Source organism: Dendrobates tinctorius, unplaced genomic scaffold (genome assembly GCF_039654945.1).
Source record: "Dendrobates tinctorius isolate UK_male_01 unplaced genomic scaffold, ASM3965494v1 ptg000019l, whole genome shotgun sequence".
NCBI lineage: Eukaryota > Metazoa > Chordata > Amphibia > Anura > Dendrobatidae > Dendrobates > Dendrobates tinctorius.
In genome coordinates this window covers 33,109,638-33,135,665 of record NW_027361687.1, presented here as the reverse complement: position 1 = coordinate 33,135,665, position 26,028 = coordinate 33,109,638, and the positions used below count along the sequence as shown (strand labels likewise).

Here is a 26,028-nt window from a genome sequence, read left to right as displayed (position 1 = left end):
AAAATAGAATTTAAAATAAAAAATATTGTTATTCTTACCTTCCGGCATCCCGCGCAGCCTTCCTGCCGTTCTCCATGCTCCCGAAGTGACAGCACAAAACAAAAATGTCCAGCAAACTTGGTAGCGGGGTACGACCGCTAATACAAACAAGTCCAGCAGTAATATGCAGCAAGAGTGCGACCGGCACTTATACGTGGAAGTCCAGCAGTAGTATGCAAACAAGACTGCGACCCGTACTTATACGTGGAAGTCCAGAACTATGTAGACAGAGGAGATGACAACTTTCATGGAAGTCCAGAAATACATAGGTGGAGCATAACAGGGAGAAGGTCCTAAAGGCTGTGTGCCCACGTAAGCGTTTCTTTTCCGCGTTTTTTAAGCGTTTTTTCCAGCAAAAAAACTTTTTTTTTCACTCAAAAGAAGCATCCCTTTCATTTGAATGCATTTTGCACTTTTTGTGCATATTGATGCGTTTTTTCCGTGAAAAAAAAAACGCTTTGCTGTAAAAAACGCAGCATGCTCATTAATTTTGCGGAAAAGTCCGCGTTTTTAGCTATTTTCTATGTGTCTTGGGACGCATTGAAAAAACGCATCAAAAACGTGCATTTTTGCGCAAAAAACGCTTAAAAAACACATACAGAACGCACTCCATGTATTCCTATCGCATTCCGCACATACTGTGCTAATGCTGCAATTTTCTCCGCGGCGGAATCGCATCGCGGAAAAAAACACAGCATGCTCATTCTTTTTGCGGAATCGCCGCAATTCCGAAAAGAATTGCCGCAATTCCGCACCCATAGGAATGCATGAGATCCGCTTCCCGCATGTGGCTATGCCCACCATGCACAAAGTGAGCGGCTCATGTGTGGATGGTACCCACGGTGTGGAGGAGAGGAGACTGTCCTCCAGGCCCTGGGTACCATATCCCTGTAAAAAAATGAATAAAAAATCGGGTTATATTCACCTACTGGCGTCCCATGCAGCCTTCCCGGGCCTCAGCGATGCTTCCTCTCCCAGTAATGCCTGCGAGACCTTTGATGACATTGCGGTCTCGCGATAATGTAGCAGTCCCTATTCTTCGCGAGACCGCGACGTCATCAAAAGTCTCGCAAGGCATTACTGGGAACGGGAGCATCGCTGAGGCCCGGGAAGGCTGCGTGGGACGACAGAAGGTGAATATAACCCTATTTTTTACTTTTTTTAAAATTATTTTTAACATTAGATCTTTTACTACTGATGCTGCATAGGTAGCCTCAATAGTAAAAAGTTGGTCACACTCGTCAAACACTATGTTTGACGAGTGTGACCAACCTGTCAATCACATTCCAAGCAATGCTTCAAATCGCTTGGAATTTCACATGAGAAAATCACGGGAAAAATGCGAAAAAAGTGCAAAAATGCGGAAAAAGACGCAAAAAAACCCACACGTTTTTCCTGGGAAGAAGTGTGTTTTTTTTCTGCATACGTAGGCACATAGCCTTAATGTACCTTTTGGGCTGAGAAGTCTCGCTTAAGTCCAGCAAGGCAGCCCTCAACAGAATACAGTCTCAGAAGTCAGGACAGTAGGTAACCCTAGCCAGGATCCGGAAGAAGCTTAGAAGACTGAAGGCAACTGGAAATAGTGAGACAGAGCACCGAGTACCGAGCAGCAGTAGGAACTCCAAAGGCAAGCCAGGAAGAAGCTCAGAAGCAAACAACAACAAAATACTCAGACAAGGAGGATCTCCCGACCTGGACTTAAATAGCAGGACTGACAGGAAGTTCCAGAACAGGGTGAAGTACCAGACTCCATCTTGGACAAGGGCAAAACAGGCTCCATGAAAACATCCAGAATCCTTACAACCCTGAGGACACATAAAGTCAGCTTGGTACAGCTTTACACAGACACACCCTGTACACACGGGCCCAGGGAGGCTCGAGAAGTGAGAAGTTGTGGTCCATGCAGTCACTGACGTGGCACCATACTCGCGCACAAGCCTGACAGGCTGATATGCCCCTTTCACTAGCACTAGTGAAACAGCGTGTTGTCAGCCTGGTAGGACTGCCACCGGTTCCTTATTAGATATACACATGGTCTTTTGACGGGATTATATTGGGCCAGAAACCAGCCCTGGTAGCATGGAAGGTTAAGCCAAGGACATGCATATGTGGATTTATGGATTGAGTTAAAAGAGCAGCCATTAATTAAATTATGTTTAATCTTATTAAGAGCACACTAAATAATACTCTATATACACAATGGCTATAAATATACAAATATGCAAATACAGGTGAAGTACATAAAATAAAAGCAAATGAGTCATGCCAACTACCGGTTTGAAATCCGACCATGTGTGCGCTGGGCCACAGGGGGCATGGGCTGCCAGCTGATTCCTAGTTCCTTCACAACATGTTACTCGACATTGTCCCCACTTTTGAAGTGAATGGCAAGCCTAAAAGAGCGAGAGCACATGGCTTTACACATGCCTTTATCCCCTTAGTTGGTAACACGCTTTTCCCCCCTCCTCTGGATGATTGTAGCTGCATCTTGTAAAACCCATGAAACATCATAATTTCCCAACGGAAGGTCAAAGGCTGGTGGTTCTGGCTCAATGGTGTCTGGCCAGGCCTCCATTATGCTTGGAGACCAAACACGGCTTTGCTACCTCGCTACTACTAGCAATTCTATTCATCTCCCCATCCTGGAGTGCTGGAAAGGATTGAGACCCTGGAAGGTGTTCAGCCCATTCCAGAGATCTTGAAAATGTAACCGGTATGTGGCTAGGATGTACGATAAGTCCATATTCTACTTATGAGATGATAGCTGACTGAACAAAGCAGTTAGACCGCATGGTATCCATAGGGGGTCTTCTTATAGGAGCTTGGATACTATCTAGCTGTTGGTGGTTTTAAATTCTTCTCTGAAGCTGACAGGGCTGGGCCCCTCTGCTGAACCAGATGTCCTGTTACAGCTATAAATGTTTCAGGTGGATTGTAAGCTGCTATTAAATCCCCCCCATCTTTCACATACTATAATTCTGCCCCCTGTGTGCAATAATAAAAGTGCTTTCTATGTACAAGAATATAACTACTATAATACTACTCCCTATGTACAAGAATATAAATACTATAATACTACTCCCTATGTACAAGAATATAACTGCTATAATACTACTCCCTATGTACAAGAATATAACTACTATAATACTGCTCCTATGCACAAGAATATAAGGCCGGGATCACACACAGCGAGATACGGCCGAGTCTCGCAGGTTAAAACCAAGCTCTGGCGCCGGCACTCCGGAGCGGAGCGTGCAGCCGCACAGCAATACATGGAGCTGCACGCTCTGCTCCGGAGTGCCGGTGCCAGATCTTGGTTTTAACCTGCGAGACTCGGCCGTATCTCGCTGTAGTGTGACTCTGGCCTAACTACTATAATACTACCCCTATGTACAGGAATATAACTACTATAATGGTGCCCCTTATGTAAAACAATATAATTATTATTACTGCCGCCTATATAGAAGAATATAAGTATTATTATACTGCGCTCTGTGTACAAGAATGTAAGTACTACAATACTAGCACCAATCAGATAGTTTAGTGATATGGGGCAGATGATGGTGATAATTGTCTTCTGTGTAGTATATGGTTAATGACTCTCATTGGTACTTTTTCTTTCTGATTTTACTCTAGCTATTCGTCATTGACAATGGTGCTGATGACTGGAGGATCGCCATGACTTATGAGCGGATTTTCTACATCAGCTTGGAGCTGCTCATCTGTGCCATTCATCCCATCCCTGGCGAGTACAAATTTTTTTGGAATGCTCGCCTGGCTTTCTCTTACACACCATCCCAGGCTGAGGCCGATGTGGACATTATTCTCTCCATCCCCATGTTCCTGCGGCTTTACTTGATCGCCCGGGTCATGCTCTTGCACAGTAAACTTTTCACAGACGCTTCATCCCGTAGTATTGGTGCACTCAACAAGATTAACTTTAACACACGTTTCGTCATGAAGACGTTGATGACCATCTGCCCTGGCACGGTGTTACTGGTATTCAGCATCTCCTTGTGGATCATCGCCGCGTGGACTGTGAGGGTCTGTGAAAGGTGAGGCCAGTTGGGATTACACATGATATGGGTCGCTTTGCTTTCTTTGGACTTTTCTCGATGTACATAATGGAGAATGCTCTTGTATCATCCTGTGTTGAGTTCTCAAAACTGTTGTTATTTCACATTCTCTACTGAAGTCATATCCAGAGCTGCAATCACAATTCTGCTATTTTGTCACATGCAGAGATTCTACAGTCTATTGTTACATTTTCTTAGTCTCTAGTTCCATCCGGAGCTGCATTAGAAGATCTAGACATGCCTAGTTACCACAGATCTGCGGATTATATTGTAGAATTGGATTGCGGCACCTCCACCAGTTACATAGTGCTTCCAACGTCATTGGTAATAAAAGTGTTAATATAATAATGTTGCTTTTTGCTAAGAGCCATTTAGTGGGAGCAATTATTACAAGACCATTATGTAATTGCACTATATGGCGGTTAAGAACATGCATCCCCCTGTGTATAATCCCATCTAGTAGAGGGAAGTAATATGTTTAATGGACTGATGTTGATTAGAAGAGATATGAAAATTGCTGATTTATCTGTTTGTACTGCGCCAGGTGCAGAATATGCCATGTCTGCAGTAATGGTGGTCATCAGACCTAGGGTGTTCCCGTGGTTATAGAAATACCCCAGGAATCAGTAGATGACTATAGGGTGGACTGAACCAAAGGCAGGAACTTGTAAAATTATAATGCTGAAAATTAAGTAATAACACCAGCGCCCTAAATGACAATCCCAAAAACAAGGGTATAAAGCTGATGGCAAAGCTCAGGATCCAGTGTGCAAAATCCAATAAATTGATGAATGGGAACTAGGTGATTACTAGAAGGATAAGCGCGGCAAACTATTTATGTTTATTCAAAATGATAATACTAGTTTTACAATGGTGTCTTTATTGGCAGTCTCATAGTAATGCCATGGTCATAGTAGTACCTATAATGCCAGGTCTATTACAATTCCTGAAATTTCAGGGAGTAGCGGGTGCACATACACTGGGACTTTTGACACTGAATGGAGTGTTGGTTTATATCAGCACATAGATGTTTGACTTTGTTTAAAAGGATACTGCTGCGGCCAACTCACTAAGAAATATTAGTTGATTTTAAGGAGGGGGTCCTTTAAATCCAAAATGATTTCCCAAAGCATAAAAATGGTTGTAAACAAGATTACAGATTACGCACAGTGTCACTGGCGAGGCAGAGAGGCGGAAAATGATCTTTGAAATCCTCCAGAGCGATGACAGCCCCATTCGGTATTCATAGAGCATCCTCCCATTTGCTATATCGTCTGCGACCATCATTCATGTGATATGTTGATACACTTAGTATTAAAATCTGATTATTAGATGAACACCGCTGGGAAAATCCAAACTTGTGTAAAATGTCTGCAATATATTAATCCTATCCTTTCATGTGAGATTTACTAATGACCAGGAACTGCAATCGGGGGGGAAAAAAATGGAAAAACTGCTCTATGTACATGTTAAACAATCCAAAAAAACAAACAAACATAAGTAAGCTACAATAAGAAATGGTAAGTAAAGTGTATTATACTATGGATCTGTAGATGTTGCTTCATGCAATATGGTCATCCCCTCAAAATGCTGCCATTTTCAAGCGCAGGCTATATTGGTTGACTGGACATGGATAATCTGACAAGACCTGGTCTCTCTCATCTGCAGGTACCATGACCAGCAGGACGTCACCAGCAACTTTCTAGGAGCCATGTGGTTGATTTCCATTACGTTCCTCTCCATTGGATACGGTGACATGGTACCAAACACTTACTGCGGGAAGGGTGTTTGCCTGCTAACAGGCATCATGGTAAGAAAGAAATCATATTTTATACAAGGGTTTTTCCCAATACTATGACTGCCGTCATGCATATGCAAACAAAAAAATGTTAAGAATGGCCATCGGGTCCATCAAACCCCCAAGGTCACCAGATCTCAGACCAGAAATAATAAATATGCATTCTTTTTTTTTCCTAGCCTTTTAAGAGAAACTACCCAGAATGTTTGACAGTAAATTGGGACAATGTCTCCCATCTCAGTTTCCAATACAGTGTCAAATAAGATAATCTTGAAAATGTATACTATTAAAAAAGGTCTTGTGGAAATCAAACTAGTACTGGGCCGAAATAAACACTTACAAGAAAGTAAGGGGAGAAGGAACAGATTAGATATTAGAAAAAACTTTTGGACAGTGAGGGTGATCAATGAGTGGAACAGGCTGCCACGAGAAGTGGTGATTTCTCCTTCAATAGAAGTCTTCAAACAGAGGCTGGACAGACATCTGTATGAGATGGTTTAGTGAATCCTGAATTGAGCAGGGGGTTGGAAACAATGACCTTGGAGGTCCCTTCTAACTCTACCATTCTATGATTCTATGATAAGTAGCTGCATATGTCTTTATATGTCTTTACTTCTGTCTTTTTCACTCTACTCCTCACCTTCTCCAAAAGGCACCTGTGATCTGATCTCTCCGTGAGCTGGAAGTCTCTCTTGTCTTGACCAAGATGGATTTTAAAGGGAATCTGTCACCTACTTTTGGCGGGCTATATAAATGAGGTCAGTCCGGTCAGATGGGCGGTGTTTCGGATCTTTGCTGCCTCCCCATCCTTAGCCGCCGTCCGCAGTTTTTCATGAATAGTTGGTGTCCGCCATCTTTCGCGCGTGCGCTAAGAATTCTTGGCTCACGCACACGCAGTATGCTTTGCCCAACTGCGGGCAAAGCTGAGAAGCCGGCACATGCGCCGGTTGACAAGGTCCTGGAACACAGCAAAATACTTCCGGGGCTTAGTTAACTGGCGTGTGCGCAGGCAGGCGTTTCGGCTTTGCCCCCAGTTGGGCAAAGCATACTGCACGTGCGCGAGCCAAGAATGCTTAGCGCACGAGCGAAAGATGGCAGACACCTACTCCTATTCATGAAAAAACTGCGGACGGCGGCCAAGGATGGGGAGGTGGCAAAGTTCGGAAACACCGCCCATCGGACCGGACAGACCTCATTTAAATAGCCCGACAAAAGTAAGTGACCGATTCCCTTTAATAATTTTTCATAGTAGATGATAAGTCAAGGAGAAAAGCGAGATGAGCACAAGTGGCTCATAAGTCACAAAAGAAGAGTATTTCTCTTATAAGATATAATGTAAAGTTTCCTATATTCACTTACACAATTTATTTCTGCAAACTTTTGTTCAGCAGGGAGCAGTTAAGAATTCCTACTTATTATCTTGGATGGGCGCGCAATTTATTGCTTTAATTTTTGGAAAAGTCTCCAACCTTAATCTTTTGCTTTGCTTTTCGGTGGAAGGTATAATATAAAAAGTGGTAGAATTAAAGAATTTAACTAGTAAAAACAAGTTCTCACTAAGGATTAGCGAGTATACTCGTTGCTCGGGTGTCCTTCAAGCATTTTGACATGTTCGGAGATTTAGTTTTTGTCGACGCAGCTGCATGATTTACGGCTGCTGGACAGCCTGAATACATGTGGGAATTCCCTAACAAACATGCAATCCCCACATGTATTCAGGCTGTCTAGCAGCCGCAAATCATGCAGCTGCGTCGACAAAAACTAAATCTCCGAGAACGCAAAAATGCTCTAACACCCGAGCATGCTCAGTAAAACCTGAGCAACGAGTATACTTGCTCATCACTAGTTCTCACCTATCTACCGATTTTTGCTGTTCAGTGGGTGTTCACTGTTGGACTTTGTCTCTGGACAACCCTGGTAAGGCAGCCTGGTATGGTGACTGCTCTACCGTTCCATATGCTATCAGATCTTGAAATATACTTACACCATGTCTTTAAAGGCATCCCTCTTTTTTGGTCTAAGCGGTCTAAGCAGAGCCTGCAGTATATAATCAGCCTCCCGTTGATTAAAAATATCTTGTTCTAATTCTGGGCCTCCAATTATCTTCCCTCTGGATTCCAGCAGTAATTATTTTTTTTTGCAGCTTTCCTTTTGGAACTTCTATCTTCCCCGTCGCTCTCTCACTTTCTTTATTACCATTTTTCTCTCTCACCACTTGTTTTCTTGATTCCCAGCCCTGGAAATGCCCTGTGTCTTTCTTTTTTATTGTATAATTAATGTCATTTTGTAGCTGAGTCATTTCATGTGAGGGTTTTCCCTTCCTTTCAACCTTCTTTGCTCTGGTGACTTCCCTCTCATGGATTTATTATTATTGTTTGGTTGGTAATGAGCCCTTAGCAGTAGGCCTTACAGCTGCATTGCCATGGCAACAGAGCAGGCCGCAGCGTCGCCTCTGGTATCTATCCCCATGCAAAGTGGAACATTTTTTTGTCATGTTGTAAATGGGCTTAATCACTGTTTTCTATTCAATTTTCACTAGCAAAGCAATTATCGTTGCTACACGGCAGAGCCGCTTACCTTTCGTGCTTGTAGCCATCTTGCAGTCTTATCGGTGTTCATATGTATAAACTGCTTGGTTTGTATGAAGTCCATTTGAGATCAAGTAGCCATTCCTGTCTGTCTAATTACGGTACTTCAAAATCACTTTTATTTCTTCTATATTTTGACCGCTGTTATGAAATAACATAGGCTATATAAAGTCCTTATATCCCCATTTCTTTATTGGTGTTTGCTGTGGTGTCCCACACATTAGAGATTTATTTTTTTGTTGTTACCTTAAGGGTGTGTGCACACGTTGCGCTTTTTGCTGCAGATCCGCAGCGGATTTGGTCCTGCGGATCAGCAGCAGTTTCCATGCGGTTTACAGTACCATGTAAACCTATGGAAAACCAAATCCGCTGTGCACATGCTGCGGAAAATTCCACGCAGATTCGCTGCGGTTTATTTTCTGCAGCATGTCCCTTCTTTTTTGCGGAACCGCAGCTGCAGTGTACGTTCCGGGACATACAAATAAAATTTTCTCTCTCTCGGAGTATACCCACTTGTGCACATCACTTTATAGTTCATATGTAAAAGACAGATGATTCTGTAGTAATTCTGGGTTACCTTTTTTTTCACTCCAGAGCTGCACTCACTATTCTGCTGGTGCAGTCACTGTGTACATACATTACATTACTGATCCTGAGTTACATCCTGTATTATACCCCAGAGCTGCACTCACTATTCTGGTTGGTGCAGTCACTGTGTACATACATTACATTACTGATCCTGTACTGATCCTGAGTTACATCCTGTATTATACCCCAGAGCTGCACTCACTATTCTGCTGGGGTGCAGTCACTGTGTACATACATTACATTACTGATCCTGAGTTACATCCTGTATTATACCCCAGAGCTGCACTCACTATTCTGCTGGTGCAGTCACTGTGTACATACATTACTGATCCTGAGTTACATCCTGTATTATACCCCAGAGCTGCACTCACTATTCTGCTGGGGTGCAGTCACTGTGTACATACATTACATTACTGATCCTGAGTTACATCCTGTATTATACCCCAGAGCTGCACTCACTATTCTGCTGGTGCAGTCACTGTGTACATACATTACATTACTGATCCTGTACTGATCTGGAGTTATATAAGGGTGTGTTGGGGTCAAGTCATGCTCTGCATCCCTTCCTAGTAAATCGGGTACATTTTACCTGTAAGGTGGTGTGTTATGTGATAATGCTTTATTATTTAATGATGTACAGTTAGGTCCATATATATTTGGACAGAGACAACATTTTTCGAATTTTGGTTCTAGACATTACCACAATGAATTTTAAGCAAAACAATTCAGATGCAGTTGAAGTTCAGACTTTCAGCTTTCATTTGAGGGTATCCACATTAAAATTGGATGAAGGGTTTAGGAGTTTCAGCTCCTTAACATGTGCCAAATATATATGGACCTAACTGTATGTGTAATGCATAGTAATGTGGGACGCCCTCACACCCAGGGCTGTGGGGCACTCCGTACCGGGCCCTGTGGATCTCAGTGGAAGTTGTCACGGTAGCGGTGTCCCGGCCAGTGGCCCTGGGCGCCCATTGTAAATGTTCAGTGTGAATGAATAAGTCGTGACGCCACCTGTGGTGTTCGGCAATGTAGATGTTAGGCCGACGCTGCAGACAGATCCTCTGGGACAGATGGTGTGGTGCAGCAGTGATGATATAGCCCTCCACAGGCAGGGCTGTTGTCCCAGGGCAGAGTAGATAAGGTGACACTTAGGTGGTGTAGTGTCAGGCGCAGGGGATGTAGCAGTGCCGGGCAGGTTGACGCTGGAATAAGTGGAGGACACCAGGGCATGTAGTTTCAAAGCTTTACTCACAGTCTGTTGTACAAACAGGTGCCCGCTTCCGTGCCGTGTCCTCCGGGTCTGCGATTCAGTCAACCCCCAGGCCAGATGGAATACTCCTTTCCAACACTCCGCCAACTTGTGCCTTTCTGAACGTCTCCTCTTATAGCGCCTTTAGATGAAGTACTCCTAGTACTGAGTTACACTGGAGTTCCTCCTGTCTGATGTTCCTATGAACTCTACTTGTACGGCAGCCAGCTGTAGCTTGCTTCGGGGACTCCTTGCTACTAAGTCTCGGCTCACTATCCAGTTGCTGTTGTGCCCCCAAGTCTTTGTGTGGGAATAAAGTGGTCACTACTTCTATTCCTCCGGTGTCTGCTGCAGGACCATTAGTATCCGTACAACCTCGGGGACCGGGCCCCGGCCTTGCGCTTAGAACTTCTAGTAAGGGTTCTCTTGTCACCCACGTCCTCTGTTCTCTTTTACTCCTCACGTTCCGTACTAATCCTTTCTTTCTATGGAGAGTCAGGCTTTCCGTCTATGTTGCTCTCTTTCTCCCTTTCCCATGCCAGCAGACCCAGATCACTGGGATCTGCTGCAGCACTTCCATCCATCTATCCCTCTCTCTAGGAACTTCTTCTCTCTCCAACCAACTACTGACTGACTGACTTAAACTCTTCCCGCTCCTTGAAATGTAATCTAACTCCACCCACCTCCCAGCACGTTTCGTGTTCCAAGCAGGGAGCCACAATGGGTGCTTTGCTATACTCCAAGCAGGGAGCCGCCGAAGGTGCTTTGCTATACTACTTTGTGGTGTGGGGTACAGGTGTTAGAGCGTGGTCAGGAGTTTACATCTTACCTGGATGGTGGGGAACCACACCTCAGGAGGAGGTACAGTACCTCTGTGGCGACTGAGCCTCAGGGGCGCCACAAATGCATTGTTATGGTCTAGGGATAGAGTTAGGAAATTACAGTATTAGTGTAGAATCTAGTAATAGTAATGGGTAGTATAGGGTATAGTACAGTGGGGGGCACTGTAGACGGAGATTAGTTAAGATAAGAACTGGTCTGAGACCTACGGTCTGGAAAAGGATTGGAAGAGCCATCCTTTATTTCACCCTCAGAGGGGAAAACAGGCGAGGACCCCCAGGCAAGTACTAGTCTGGCTAGTTGTGAAGCTGCGGAACAGGAGGGTACGTTACCGGAACAAAGATTGCCAGGAGAGCAAGGGACAGCACAGAGGAAAGGTTCTATGATCAGTGACAATTACTGTGCGCTGTTGGTGACTGAACTGAACTTGCTGATTAAAGTTGTATTGTTAAAAATGGACATGGACTCTGTCAATCAGTGTGTGAAGATGTCTGGAATCGGGACCGTGCAACCTGAGGAGAACTCCAATCTAAAAGTGAGTGACTTGCATTGCACACAAATCACACAACAAATGGGATATTGTGTTTTCTTTGCTGGGTACCAGGGTGTGCCAGAACAGCAGCCCCTCGCCATGACTACCACCCTGGCCACCTCACAGTTACATCCTGTATTATACTCCAGAGCTGCACTCACTATTCTGCTGGAGGAGTCACTGTGTACACACTGACAGTGAGGGGGATCATATGTGAGGGTCGATATGTGTCCCCAAGGATGTGGACGGAGTCCTATTAAACCCTCTTTTGAAGATCTGGGCAACAATACCATCTAGACATGATTTTGTAATTTTTTTCTTGAGCTTTGCAAGCCAATGGAAGTCTGTGTGCAAAAGAAAGTTTTGTTCCACTGCTCCTCTGAGCAGGTCACCCCAATCTCTCTCTCCCACTCTTTCTTGAACCATAAGAGCTCTGTATTAGTCTGAGATGACAAAATATATTTGGGAGATTGTATGCTTGGGTGCAACTTCTCCTATCGGCAACGAATCAAACTGAGAAGGGTCAGACTTGAGCACCGAGAATGGGTGAAGGGAATCAATGAATGAACAGAACTGGATGTATGAAAACCAAGGTATGATTTGATCGAGGTAGAGAACTTTAAAGGGAATCTGTCACCCATATTTAGTGATATCATGTAAAGATATCACCCAATTGTGCGTCCCATAAGGATTCTATTATGATTTTTTATTCCCCCTGACCCCGCCACCTTTGAGGCATAAATACCTTTTTTATCTTGTTGGAGATGTATGCAAATCGCCGCGGTCCAGTCCGATGGGTGTGGCTTAGTCGCCTTCTTTCCCCCCCTCCTCGGCTTGCTGAATGTAACCTTCATCTGTGAATATCACAGATAATGTTGGTTTCCGCGCTTGCGCATTTTAAAGGCCTCCGGCGCCTACGCAGTATGCTTTGCCCAACTGTGGGCGAAGCATATAATTGCTACTGTGCATGCGCCGGTATTTTCCAGCGCAGTCAAAGCCCCGGAAGTGTGTCCTGCATGTGAAGACTTCCGGGGCATAGACCGCGCTGGAAAATACCGGCGCATGCGCAGTAACGATTATATGCTTCGCCCACAGTTGGGCAAGGATCTGATGGAGTCTAGTTTTATAGTTAAAGACTAGGAATTTACTCACTGTAACTCCTGGGGGGGATTCTGGATTGTCAGTGATCGGTGTCATAGGTCCTGGAATCTTAGAAATCTTAAGTTTCTTTACCAATTTGTCCCAAACTCTGAAAAGATCAACTATTAGTGGGGGGAGTGGTCCCTTTTAAGATCGAAAGTGCTTAGAAATCCAAGGTAGAGAAGTTAAGTCTAGGCACAATAGGATTGACTCTAGTGTGACCCAACGCTTCTGATTCGCACCATGAAACCAGTTCACCACCCACCCCAGCACAGCCGCAGCATGATAAGAGTTGAAAATTCAGGAGGCCGGCCCCCCTTTGAGATTTAGATCTAGCCAGAAATGTAATGGCCAGTCTCGATCTTTTTGATCTCCAAATGAAATTGTTACAGACTTTAGTTGCTTAAAAAAAAACAGGGGAGTGCAATTGGAACCGCTTTAAATACATAAAGCAGTCTTGGAAGAATGTCCATCTTTAATACGTTAATTCTACCGAACCAAGATAATCATGTTTTCTCATAAGCCTTGAGCTCAGCTTTGACACGACTGAGCAAAGGCTCATGTTTCAGATGGAAGAGCTGGGACAAGTCTGAGGGCAATTGGACCCCAAGATATTTCAAAGAACCATTACACCAACGGAAAGGAAAGGACCCTTTTAACAATTGTGCCTCCTCCTGTGAGATATTGATGTTCAAAATCTCTGACTTAGAAAGATTTACCTTAAAATTACACAGTCAACTACTGTATATGTCTCAAATTGTTTCAGAAAATAGAGCAGTGATGTTTTAGGATTAGTAATGTACAATTGGAGGTAATCTGCGTATAGCCTCAATTTATGAGATTCGTGCCCTACTGGGTTTCCTTGAATGTTGGAGTTTTTCCTGAGGACCATTGCCAGCTGTTCCATCACAATAACTTACAATAATGGGGAGAGTGGACACCCCTGCCTTGTTCCATTCTACACTCCAAAAGATTCTGATGCCATTGCAGAGGGGTCTTGATATTAATTTGTTGAAAATGCACATATTCATGACTTTAATGAGCAGTACCATGTGACCTCTGAAGGAAGGAGCCTGAGGCCGGGAGAAGCAGGGGGGCTGCAAAGACCGCGCCAGGAGGGGATAAGTATGACCTGACATGCCCGCTCCCCCTCCCCCGCCGACCCCCTGGTATATGACTCATGAATAAGCCGAGAGGGGGACTTTCAGCCCCAAAAAATGGGCTGAAAATCTCAGCTTATACGCGAGTATATAAGGTAAGCAGCATCGTTTCAATCGCGTTGTCTCTTGCCTCCCTCTGGGGCACTAATCCTACTTGATCGTTGTGCACGATATGAAGCATCAGGGGGGCTAATCTGGTCGCTATGATTTTAAAGAAAGTTTAACATCAATGTTAATTAAGGATATTGGCTTGTAACTTGAGCATAATGTTTGGTCTTTCCCAGGTTTCGGTATCACCGAAATATAGACTTCCAGAGTTTGTCTGGAAAAAGGGTTTGAAGTCGAAACTGAATTCAATACTTTGGCTAAGAATGGTGTTAATTGTGTAGCAAATGTTTTACAAAATTTGGCCGAGTAACCATAAGAACCTGGGCATTTGTTAGATGGGGAGCTTTTGATGACTTGAAGTACTTCTTCAAATGATTGTTCTAGGGATGCCTTTGTATCATCCGGTATTAAGGGCAGAGCAGTTTCTTTCATGTATTGATCAATTTTCAAATGTATATTAGCCCTCAATATTGTACAGGGAGCTATAATATCTTTTGAATGCCTCAGCAATTTGTTTGGATTCATTGATTACGGATCCTGTAGCATCCTGTATAGATTGGATAAATGTCGTTGGGGCTTTAGGATGAATGCTTTTAGCTAAAGGGCCATAAAAGTCACTAGAGTCTAACCCGGACACTTCACACTTTTTTTTTTTTTTTTGGTATGACTTTGCATTTTCAGATTTAAAACTTATGCTTTGTTTTGTCTTTTTGTAGTTTGATCCATCAATACTCAGTATCCTCTAACATCTAATGCTTATGAGTTTGTTGCCTTGATCCTACAGGTAACTATATATATATATATACACTCACTGGCCACTTTATTAGGTACACCATGCTAGTAAGGGGTTGGACCCCCTTTTGCCTTCAGAACTGCCTCAATTCTTCGTGGCAGAGATTCAACAAGGTGCTGGAAGCATTCCTCAGAGATTTTGGACCATATTGACATGATGGCATCACACAGTTGGCGCAGATTTGTCGGCTGCACATCCCTGATGCGAATCTCCCGTTCCACCACATCCCAAAGATGCTCTATTGGATTGAGATCTGGTGACTGAGGAGGCCATTTGAGTACAGTAAACTCATTGTCATGTTCAAGAAACCAATCTGAGATGATTCGAGCTTTATGACATGGCGCATTATCCTGCTGAAAGTAGCCATCAGATGTTGGGTACATTGTGGTCATAAAGGGATGGACATGGTCAGCAACAATACTCAGGTAGGCTGTGGCGTTGCAACGATGCTCAATTGGTACCAAGGGGCCCAAAGAGTGCCCAGAAAAAATTCCCCACACCATGACACCACCACCACCAGCCTGAACCGTTGATACAAGGCAGGATGGATCCATGCTTTCATGTTGTTTACGCCAAATTCTGACCCTACCATCCGAATGTCGCAGCAGAAATCGAGACTCATCAGACCAGGCAACGTTTTTCCAATCTTCTACTGTCCAATTTCGATGAGCTTGTGCAAATTGTAGCCTCAGTTTCCTGTTCTTATCTGAGAGGAGTGGTACCCAGTGTGGTCTTCTGCTGCTGTAGCCCATCTGCCTCAAAGTTCGACGCACTGTGCGTTCAGAGATGCTCTTCTGCCTACCTTGGTTGTAACGGGTGGCAATTTGAGTCACTGTTGCCTTTCTATCAGCTCGAACCAGTCTGCCCATTCTCCTCTGACCTCTGGCATCAACATGGCATTTCCGGCCACAGAACTGCCGCTCACTGGATTTTTTTTCTTTTTCGGACCATTCTCTGTAAACCCTAGAGATGGTTGTGCGTGAAAATCCCAGTAGATCAGCAGTTTCTGAAATTCTCAGACCAGCCCTTCTGGCACCAACAATCATGCCACGTTCAAAGGCACTCAAATCACCTTTCTTCCCCATACTGATGCTCGGTTTGAACTGCAGGAGATTGTCTTGACCATGTCTACATGCCTAAATGCACTGAGTTGCCGCCATGTGATTGGCTGATTAGAAATTAAGTCTTAACACACAGTTGGACAGGTGTACCTAATAAAGTGGCCAGTGAGTGTATATATATATTTATTCTCCATTGATTCATAGTGTGAGTATCATTTTGTTTAAATTGTTTATTTTCACCCCTGGTGGTGTGGGGGTTCCTTACTCGCTGCTGAATCAACCCTGCACACTAGCACCGTTGGTATATTGTATATACAATTTCGCCTTTAGCAGCAGCTGAATGTCCCACATCAACATATGCCATTTTGTAAACCTCCCTAACTGGGCTGCCCCCCCCCCCATGGCCGGGGTCACCACCTAGCGCACGCAACCGTGCGAGTGCCGTTGCCCTGGACAGGTGGGTAGGCCGACTCTTGGGCGTGGGCACTGGCACAGGGTCCCTCATAGTGCAATCAAGTGTCTCTGACGGTGGGGGTGCACACCCGCCGTCCGACACACCGGCGTACTATGAGGGGCCCAGTGCCAGTACCGACGCCGACGAGTGTGCCCCCCTTGCTTGGGCAGGGCCACAGCATTTGCAATGTTTACCTCTCCCTGCTCCTCCGCTGTGTAGTCTGGGCTGTCAAATCCTTCACTGGGACTGCCACTGCTAATTTGTTGAACTGATAGATGATGGTTAAGACGTAGCTATGCCCTGTCCCACTGGCCGGGCTCTAGCTTCAGATGATCAATGGCTTCCATTTCTTATGGACGTCGACTCCCAGTGACATGCAGTGGTGGTTTATCATCAGCTTTCACAGTTTTCCTACTCACAGACTTGTGACATTCCGGCGCACATTTTTAAATGTGCCCTCTCATGCCAATCCAATAGAATTGCCTACGGCCTGTGGCTTATGTCTTTTGCACTCCAAAGTTACCTGACAGATCATGATAGGCAGTGAGGACCATGTCTACATCTCTCCCTGTGATAAAAATTTGATGGAGATGAGTAACGCTGATTAGATCTACGGTACTGTGATACAGCAACACTTTCTTCACAAAGAACTGTTTTCGCTGTCTCCACACACAAATTAATTGAGGGTCAGCATCGCCTCTGAGAATTGTGACGGAAGTTTTTCCCGTGATTATTAATTCCTAGATTTCTGCAATCACTAGACTTTATGTCAGTAATTGTATGCATCTCATTTCCTATTGCGGAGAGGCTGGACTGTCTTACTGAGACAGAAATATATATGAAGATTTAAAAATACCACCAAAAGTGTGTACTGGTGTTCGCTTCAAAAACATTTCCTTTTTTCTACTTTTTAGATTGTTGTCTAATCCATACTGAGAACACGGAGATTTTAAATGTTTAAACTATGCTCTATATATCTGCTATCCAGTGATAATGTACCCTTTCTCACCTTTGTCCAATCACGTCTAATCCATACTGGACCTGAGACTGTCTGAGCCTGCCTCCTGATCTATAGACATAGGTTTTTAATGTGTAAACTATGCTATACATACCTGTAATCCGGTGATACGGTACCCTTTCTCACCTTTGTCCAATCACGTCTAATCCATATTGGGCCTGAGACCCTCTGAGTCTGCCTCCTGATCTATAGACATAGGTTTTTAATGTGTAAACTATGCTATCCATACATGTTATCCGGGGATACGTTACCCTTTCTCACCTTTGTGCAATCACGTGTAATCCATACTGGACCTGAGACCGTCTGAGCCTGCCTCATGATCTATAGACATATATTTTGAATGTGTACACTATGCCAGTGGTCCCCAACCTTTTTTGCACCAGGGACCGGTTTCAAGCAAGACCATTCTTCCATGGCCCGGCAGGGCGGGGATGGAGGTGTGGCAGGGGTGGGGCTTTGGTCATAAGGGGGCGGGGCTATGGACACGGTTGTAGTGTAGCAGTGCATACTTATAATTAAATAACATTTATAATGTGACTCAACTCACCATAGGTTTTGAATAAGTGCTCCATCACCCCCTTCTCCCCATCATTGCCTTCACCCCATCACTCCCTTCTCCCCATCATTGCCTTCACCCCATCACTGCTGTCTCCCCATCATTGCCTTCACCCCATCACTCCCCTCTCCCCATCATTGCCTTCACCCCATCACTGCCTTCTCTCCATCACTGCCTTCACCCCATCACTCCCCTCTCCCCATCATTGCCTTCACCCCATCACTCCCCTCTCCCCATCATTGCCTTCACCTCATCACTGCCTTCTCTCCATCACTGCCTTCACCCCATCACTCCCTTCTCCCCATCATTGCCTTCAGCCCATCACTCCCCTCTCCCCATCATTGCCTTCACCCCATCACTGCCATCTCTCCATCACTCCCCTCATGGCCTTCTCCTCATGTCCCCATCTCCTCCAGGGCCAGGCTACACAAACACAGACCAACACACACACATACATGTACACACACATACATGTACACACACAGACAGACATACACACACACACAGACATACATACATACATACACACACACACACACACAGACATACACACAGACACCACCTCTCTCCTCTCACCTGCCCGCCGCCCGCGCTTCCTCGCTCTGACACAGCAGCGGCCGCGCTTCTCTCTGTGTCAGTCAGACAGGAAGCGCGGGCGGCGGCATGAAGCTGGACGGGTCCTTGCAGCTCCGCTCCTGCTACTACCTCTTGCAGGCAGCGGAGCTGCTTGGATCGCTCCCTGGCCGCCGCTAAGAACTGCTGCGCGCCGCCCCATCCCCCGCTATGTCACTGACCACCCCTGGCTCCCCTTGTGTCCGCGGACCGGCAAGGGCACTGCAGCGGCCCGGTGCTGGGCCGCGGACCGGCGGTTGGGGACCCCTGCACTATGCTATACATACCTGTTATCCTGTGATACCGTACCCTTTCTCACCTTTGTCCAATCATGTCTAATCCATACTGGGCCTGAGACCATCTGAACCTGCCTCCTGATCTATAGACATAGGTTTTTAATGTGTAAACTATGCTATACATACCTGTTATCCGGTGATACGGTACCCTTTCTCACCTTTGTTCAATCACGTCTAATCCATACTGGTCCTGAGACCGTCTGAGCCTGCTTCCTTATATAGACATAGGTTTTTAATGTGTAAACTATGCTATACAAACCTGTAATCCGGTGTTACGTTACCCTTTCTCATCTTTGTCCAGTCACGTCTAATCCATACTGGGCCTGAGACCGTCTGAGCCTGCCTCCTGATCTATAGACATAGGTTTTTAATGTGTAAACTATGCTATACAAACCTGTAATCCGGTGTTACGTTACCCTTTCTCATCTTTGTCCAGTCACGTCTAATCCATACTGGGCCTGAGACCGTCTGAACCTGCCTCCTGATCTATAGACATAGGTTTTTAATGTGTAAACTATGCTATACATACCTGTTATCCGGTGATACGGTACCCTTTCTCACCTTTGTCCAATCACGTCTAATCCATACTGGGCCTGAGACCGTCTGAGCCTGCCTCCTGAGCTATAGACATAGGTTTTTAATGTGTAAACTATGCTATACATACCTGTAATCCGGTGAAACTGTACCCTTTATCAACTTTCATCAATGTTGTCGAATCCATACTGGGCCTGAGAATGGCTGCCGAGCTGTTAAGCAAGCTACAGCACCTGTGGTTTGGACACTTAATTTTTTCATTTTTTCAGGAATGCCGGTTAGGCCTAATTACGTAATTGCGGTTGACCTGCACTTACTGGGAAATCATCGTTCGCGGGGAATAATTGGAATCCCAGATCCCCATCACTAACGGTGTTCAGCGGGTTATCAGCACCTGTAAGCGACAAAAGCTGGTCCTTTCAGTGTAGCGCGCATTCAGCCCCGGACATGTAAGGACATGATAGACCTGTTATTGCTCGATCTCGCGTGCCAGAGCCTCGCGTATCCCTCTAGTAAGCTTGACGCGTACCGCGGGGGCATGCCAGAGTCTCGGTCGTTATCGGAATAAAGCTGAGAAATTGCTAGCACAACTACAAACGTACATACCACACCACACACAGAATCGACAAAGCTTGCAATCTGTCCATCTTTTTTGTAGCTTGTATGGTTGTGGTTTCCCAGGTGGAGTCCAGTTAAGCCACAGGCTCCACTCCTGGTGGTGCCCTTTTGGACATTCCTTTAAGGTTCAGCTTTGCAATCATACAGCCCCCGGAGACCAAACACTTTGCCTTCATGGACGCTGTTTGGAGGTTCGTGGGAATAACGCCGCCCCATCGGCAGTTGGGATAATTTATTGGTGGGAAGTCCGACGGTACATGATCGTGTTCGATTTCAGAATTTTTTTTTTTTTTCGATTTGCATTTTACATTTTAATTCCAGCCTTTCTTGACTTCATAAGGGCATGACAAGCTTATATCTGTGTCTCCTCCACCTCCTCCTTTTACTCCTCCACCTCTTTTCTAAATGTAGTTGCCCTTTTCCATATGTTATTTTTGTCTTCTGAGCATTTTGTCTGCTTTGGGACACCTTTAAAGGTGTTTTGTAATTGTTTTCTATGTGTTTGTATGTGTTTGTGTTTGCCTGCCATTGTTTTCAATGGGGTTCGACGGTGTTCTTCGAACGTTCGACGAACTTGCCTCCTGTGCGACGAGCCAAAACACTAGCGGGGTGGCTCAACACTACTCCTGATATATAGACGTACATTGTTAATGTTTAAAGTATGCTATATATACCTGGTATCTGGTGATACTGTATCCTTTCTGCCAGGAAGTCCTCCTCCAACCAACACTCTAAGTGTATCATTGACACCTGTAACATTGTCCCACATGTGTGATTATTTCTTGCGGATCTTCTTGTTATATTGTGGTGTGATCCATCCTGAGCGTGTGAGTGTCTATGAGTTACTCCTGCAATTTAGATGTACATTTAAAAATTACCCCAACACTGTATACAGCTCTACGCTTGTAATACATTACCCATTTACTGCTTGTTCTTTTCTGGTCTAATCCAAACTGACCATGTGAGAGTTATTTTCTGACTGTGGAAATAAATACTGAGATTGACAACAATGACACCTACACTGTGTACAGCTGTACTCTTGAGATCCATTACCGTTTTACGGCTTTTTAGATTGTGTTGTAATCCAATACTGAGCCTGAGAGTGTCTGTGTGTGCCTTCTCAAATATCTACGGAGATTTAGAATGTTTAAACTATACTACATATACCTGCTATCTGATGATACTGTACACTTTGTCTAATTTTTATATTCTTGTCTAATCCATACTAAGCCTGTGAGCGTCTCTGTGTGACTGATGGAATATATAGGGAGATTGACCATTATCCTTTGACTGAATAGAGCTGTATGCTTCTGATACAGTGTCATATAGCTGATGTTATTTTGGGTCTATTTTCTGAAAAATTTGAAGTTTGGTGGAAGAGGCTGCGAACGTGGGTGTGCGGGGGCCAGCTGGTGCTGATGGTGGTGGTGCATCTGCTGGTAGTGGCAAAAGCACAATAGCAGCTAAGACAGGAGGTGTTGAGCCTGCGTCATGGTCTGGCTTCAGAACGCCTGGAAGGCTACCTTTTCTGGGAGTAGGTTAACCGCTTTTAAAGGCAGAGCATGAGGAACTGGTTTTGGCTTACATTGCCGAAACAGACTCCAGCAAATATGCCCTCCTCTTCTGAAGTTTCAAAAAATGCAAGCACTGAGTCGTCAAGTGCTGGCTCCTGGTCAGGAAGAACCCCTTTCCTTGTGTCTTTCACCCCCACCAAAAGTGAATGATGCAGAAGGCCACACTTCACATTAGTCCATGTAGCTCTTTCTATCATACCATGCCTGGGTTATCAAGTCAAATCGTGAATTCCCAAGTCCAAGATGAATCTGACATGGAGTGTGGGTGGCCAGCCAGGGCAGTGGGGTTAATCTGTACCGGGCCGGTGTCTCACAGGGATGTGTCACGGTGGTGGTGACCCGTTCCGTGGCCCTGGGCGTCCATGCAAAGGGGTGAATTACGTTTATAGGTGAATGATACGTGACGCCACCTGTGGTTTCTGATTAGATTGACCAGCGCTGCAGTGTCGTTTCTCTGGGACAGATGTTGTGGTGCAGCTAAGATGTAGAAGCCCTGCACAGGTAGGGCCGTAGTTGCAGGGCAGATGAAAGAGTTGGTAGATGGTGTGCAGTGCAAGATGTAGCAGAGCCATGCGCCAGGCTCAGGAGAAAGATGACAGACACAGTCGTGCAGTTCCTTTACCTGTACTTGGTAAGTGCCGTCCAGGACCCAGAGTACAGATGGAGAAGGATTTGGTCAGCCTGGAAGCCAGTTTCGAATGCTCTCTCTGCAGATAGGTAGTCTGGCCTCCGTTCTAGCGCTTATCTGAGGTACTCGCAGTGCTGAGTTCAATGAAGTGCCCCCTATTGACTCTCTTTTGGAACTTTCTCGTATGGCAGGCAGCCATAGCCTTTTCCTTCTGGTTCCCACACGTCGATGCTGGGGCCTCCGAGCCTTAGTTGGGTACAGAGCATTTACAGCTGCTACTTCCTCCGGTTTCTGCTGCAGGAACGTCAGTGTCCCTACAAACTCGGAGACCAGAATCCGGACCATGCGCTCCAGCTAGGAGTGAGCCTTAACTCTGCTCATCCTCCAGCTCCCCTTCTCACGTCCACACACTTCCCCTTCCCTTCACAGACTGCCCTAACTTACCTCCTCCCGACCACAGAGAGCAGCTCCTCAGCAGTCAGGTTCAGAGGTCTCCCTGCTGGCCTGGAGTGGGAAATGTGTTGTGTGTTGGTTTAACTGCTAGAGAGATCCTTCATTGCTCCCAAGCATGACATCACACTCCCTAGGAGGAAGGTAATGCCACTGTGGTGACCGTACTCCTGGGGACGCCACAAGTGCACTGATGCCCAGCCACTGCTAGATGATTCTGCTGGTACATTGACCCAGACCACTACATTCCCCTCACACTCTACACAGCCAGAATCTGACCCTGAGGAAACTCGGGTTTCCCTTCCCGCATACTATACCACCTTACACAGTGACAAAGAGGAAGGTGCAGATGAAAGTGCAGGTTCCTTGAGCAGTTGGGGGGGGGCATACTCATGGGCGACGGCACTGGCACAGGGCCCCTCACAGTACGCAAAAGTGTCTCTGCCTGTGGGAGGGAAGCCTCCTACCTGCCGTCAGACACACCGCCGTACTATGAGGGGCCCTGTGCCAGTGCCGTTGCCATCGAGTGGGCCCCCCCTGCTTGCTCAGGATCACAGCACTTGCAAAGTTGAAAGACTTGCCTCTCCCTGCTCCACCGCCATGATGTCTTCCACGTGTCTTGACAGAGATATTCTGATCAGAGAGCGCAAAGACATCACGTCTGTACGCCCTCTGCCTAAACAGCCAAGTGCAGTGAGATGGAAGATGGGGACGACGAGGAGTGCATACTAGTACAGGGATTCCCTAGCGAGGAGACTTATTTAATTGTTTTCAATGTTGGGACAGCAATTTTTGGGGAGCACTATACTCTGGAGAATGATATATAGGGCCCACCATACACTGGAGCTTTCCAAAGGTGGACATCAGACACTGGAGCAGTATTTACAGGGCTGTTGTGAGTGTTTTTTCATCTTGCTTCACCGTCATTATATGTTGGGGGCTGCCTATTGCTTTGGGGTCTGCTCTGGGGCAGTTTAGATTTCCCTTTCTGTCTTTAGGCTATTTAGTTCTCCGGCTGTGATCGAGGGGTCTAGGGCACCGTAGGAACCCCCCACGGCTACTGCTAGTTGTTGTTGATAGGTTCAGGGGTCTGCAATCCGATAGCTGCCAACTTCTCTGGTTTTCTGGACTTAGCTAGTATTTCTGTTTTTGCCTCCTACGGTGACTCATTCATAACAGAATCACCAGCCATACCGCAGATCCTAGGGTACTCAATAGCAGGAAAGAATTGTAAAAAAAAAAAAAAAAAGTGTGTATATTTTTTCCTCTATATCTCTGAGGCCGTAGGGGGAATTTTTTTTTTCTCTCTCAATGGAGATAAAGAAATTGTCTGATCGCTGCGGAAGTGCGGCGAATTTCCGCCTACCTTGCTCATTCACATGCTGCTGAACCAAAGATCCCTACTCCTGATGTGTTTTTTGGGGATCGGTCTAAATTTTTGAATTTCAAAAATAATTGTAAATTATTTTTTGCCTTGAAGCCTAACTCGTCTGGGAGCTCCGCGCAGCAGGTTAAAATTGTCATCTCTTTGCTGCGTGGCGATACCCAGGATTGGGCGTTTTTTTTTAAACCAGATGATCCTATTCTGACTAATGTGACTGCATTTTTTCAAGCCTTGGGGTTGTTGTATGACGAACCTAATGCTATTGATCAGGCTGAAAAGACCCTGTTGGCATTGAGCCAGGGTCGGGATTCTGCAGAATTGTACTGTCAAAAATTCCGAAAGTGGGCGGTCCTTACTACCTGGAATGATAATGCCTTGGCAGCTCTCTTTCGGAAAGGTTTGTCAGAAGTCGTAAAAGATACTATGGTGGGATTTCCTGTTCCCTCTGGTCTTGACGATTCTATGTCATTAGCCATTCAGGTTGATCAGCGTTTTCGTGAACTCAAAACTGCACGACAGGTGTTGCCACCTGTTGAACAAGTGTCTGAACCTATGCAATGTGATAGAGTTTTGTCCAGGGAGCAACGTCAGGAGTTCAGAAGGCGTAATAAGCTGTGTTTTTTGTGGAGATGCCTCGCATATTATTTCTGTCTGTCCTAAACGAGAGAAACGTTTTGCACACACGTTTTCTGTGGGTGGTGTTCAACCTAAGTTTCTTCTGGCAATTACTCTGATCTGCTCCCTGTCCACATTTTCCGCCAAGGCTTTTGTGGATTCGGGAGCAGCCCTGAACCTAATGGACTTAGATTTTGCTAAACGTTGTGGATTTCCGATGACACCTCTGCGGACGCCTATCCCTTTGAGGGGGATTGATGCTACTCCTTTGGCGAAAAATAAACCTCAGTTTTGGACCCAGGTGGTAATGTGGGTCGCCCCAGACCATCAAGAAAAGTGCAGATTTTTGGTGTTGCATAATTTGCATGATACCATCGTTCTGGGGTTTCCCTGGTTGCAAATTCATAATCCAGTTTTGGATTGGAAATCTGTCTGTGGTGAGTTGGGGTTGTCGGTGTGCCCTTAGTGAGGCTCTGGTTTTTTCCACCTCTCCTCAGTCGCATGATGTTCCTGACTATTTGGCGGACTTTTATGATGTATTTAGTGAGAATGAGTCTGCGTCTTTGCCTCCTCATAGGAGTTATGACTGTGCAATTGAACTGAGTCCAGGGTGTAAATTTCTCAAGGGTCGGCTCTTCAATTTATCTGTACCCGAGCACGAGGCTATGCGATCCTATATTAAGGAGGCGTTGGAGAAGGGTCATATTAGACCATCCTCTTCACCCTTAGGTGCCGGTTTTTTTTTTCGTGGCCAAAAAGGATGGTTCATTAAGGCCTTGTATTGATTATAGTGCCCTCAACAAAATTACTGTTAAATATCAGTATCCGTTACCCCTGATTTCGGATCTATTCTCCAGAGTTAAAGGTGCTTGCTGGTTTACCAAGCTTGACCTCAGGGGGCGTATAATCTTATCTGCATTAAGCATGGGGATGAATGGAAGACGGCGTTTAATACTCCAGAGGGACATTTTGAGTACCTGGTGATGCCTTTTGGGCTCACTAATGCCCCTTCGTCTTCCAGTGCTTCATGAACGACATTTTCTGAGACTTTGTGGATAAATTTTTGATCATCTATCTGGATGATATTTTGATCTTCTCCAAGGATTGGGATTCTCATGTGGAACATGTTCGGACTGTGTTCCGGATCTTGAGGGAGAATTCCCTGTATGTCAAAGGATCGAAATGCCTTTTTGGGTACAGAGGATTTCATTTTTGGGATTTATTTTGTCTCTGTCAACTATTGAAATGGACCAGGCCAAGGTACAGGCCATTTATGATTGGGTTCAGCCCACTTCTTTGAAGGCCCTCCAGCAG

The 26,028-nt window shown here is 45.4% G+C and overlaps 1 protein-coding gene across 6 annotated transcripts in view; it reads left to right on the top strand.

Moving 5' to 3' along the window:
• Positions 1 to 26,028, top strand: part of KCNN3 (potassium calcium-activated channel subfamily N member 3) — a 217,832-nt gene that overhangs the window by 155,697 nt on the left and 36,107 nt on the right. For all 6 annotated transcript variants that reach the window (XM_073566848.1, XM_073566853.1, XM_073566849.1 and 3 more), the window contains 2 exons: positions 3,676 to 4,094; positions 5,784 to 5,925. In XM_073566848.1, the coding sequence (XP_073422949.1) occupies positions 3,676 to 4,094; positions 5,784 to 5,925 (561 nt within the window). The remainder of the gene's footprint in view (positions 1 to 3,675; positions 4,095 to 5,783; positions 5,926 to 26,028) is intronic.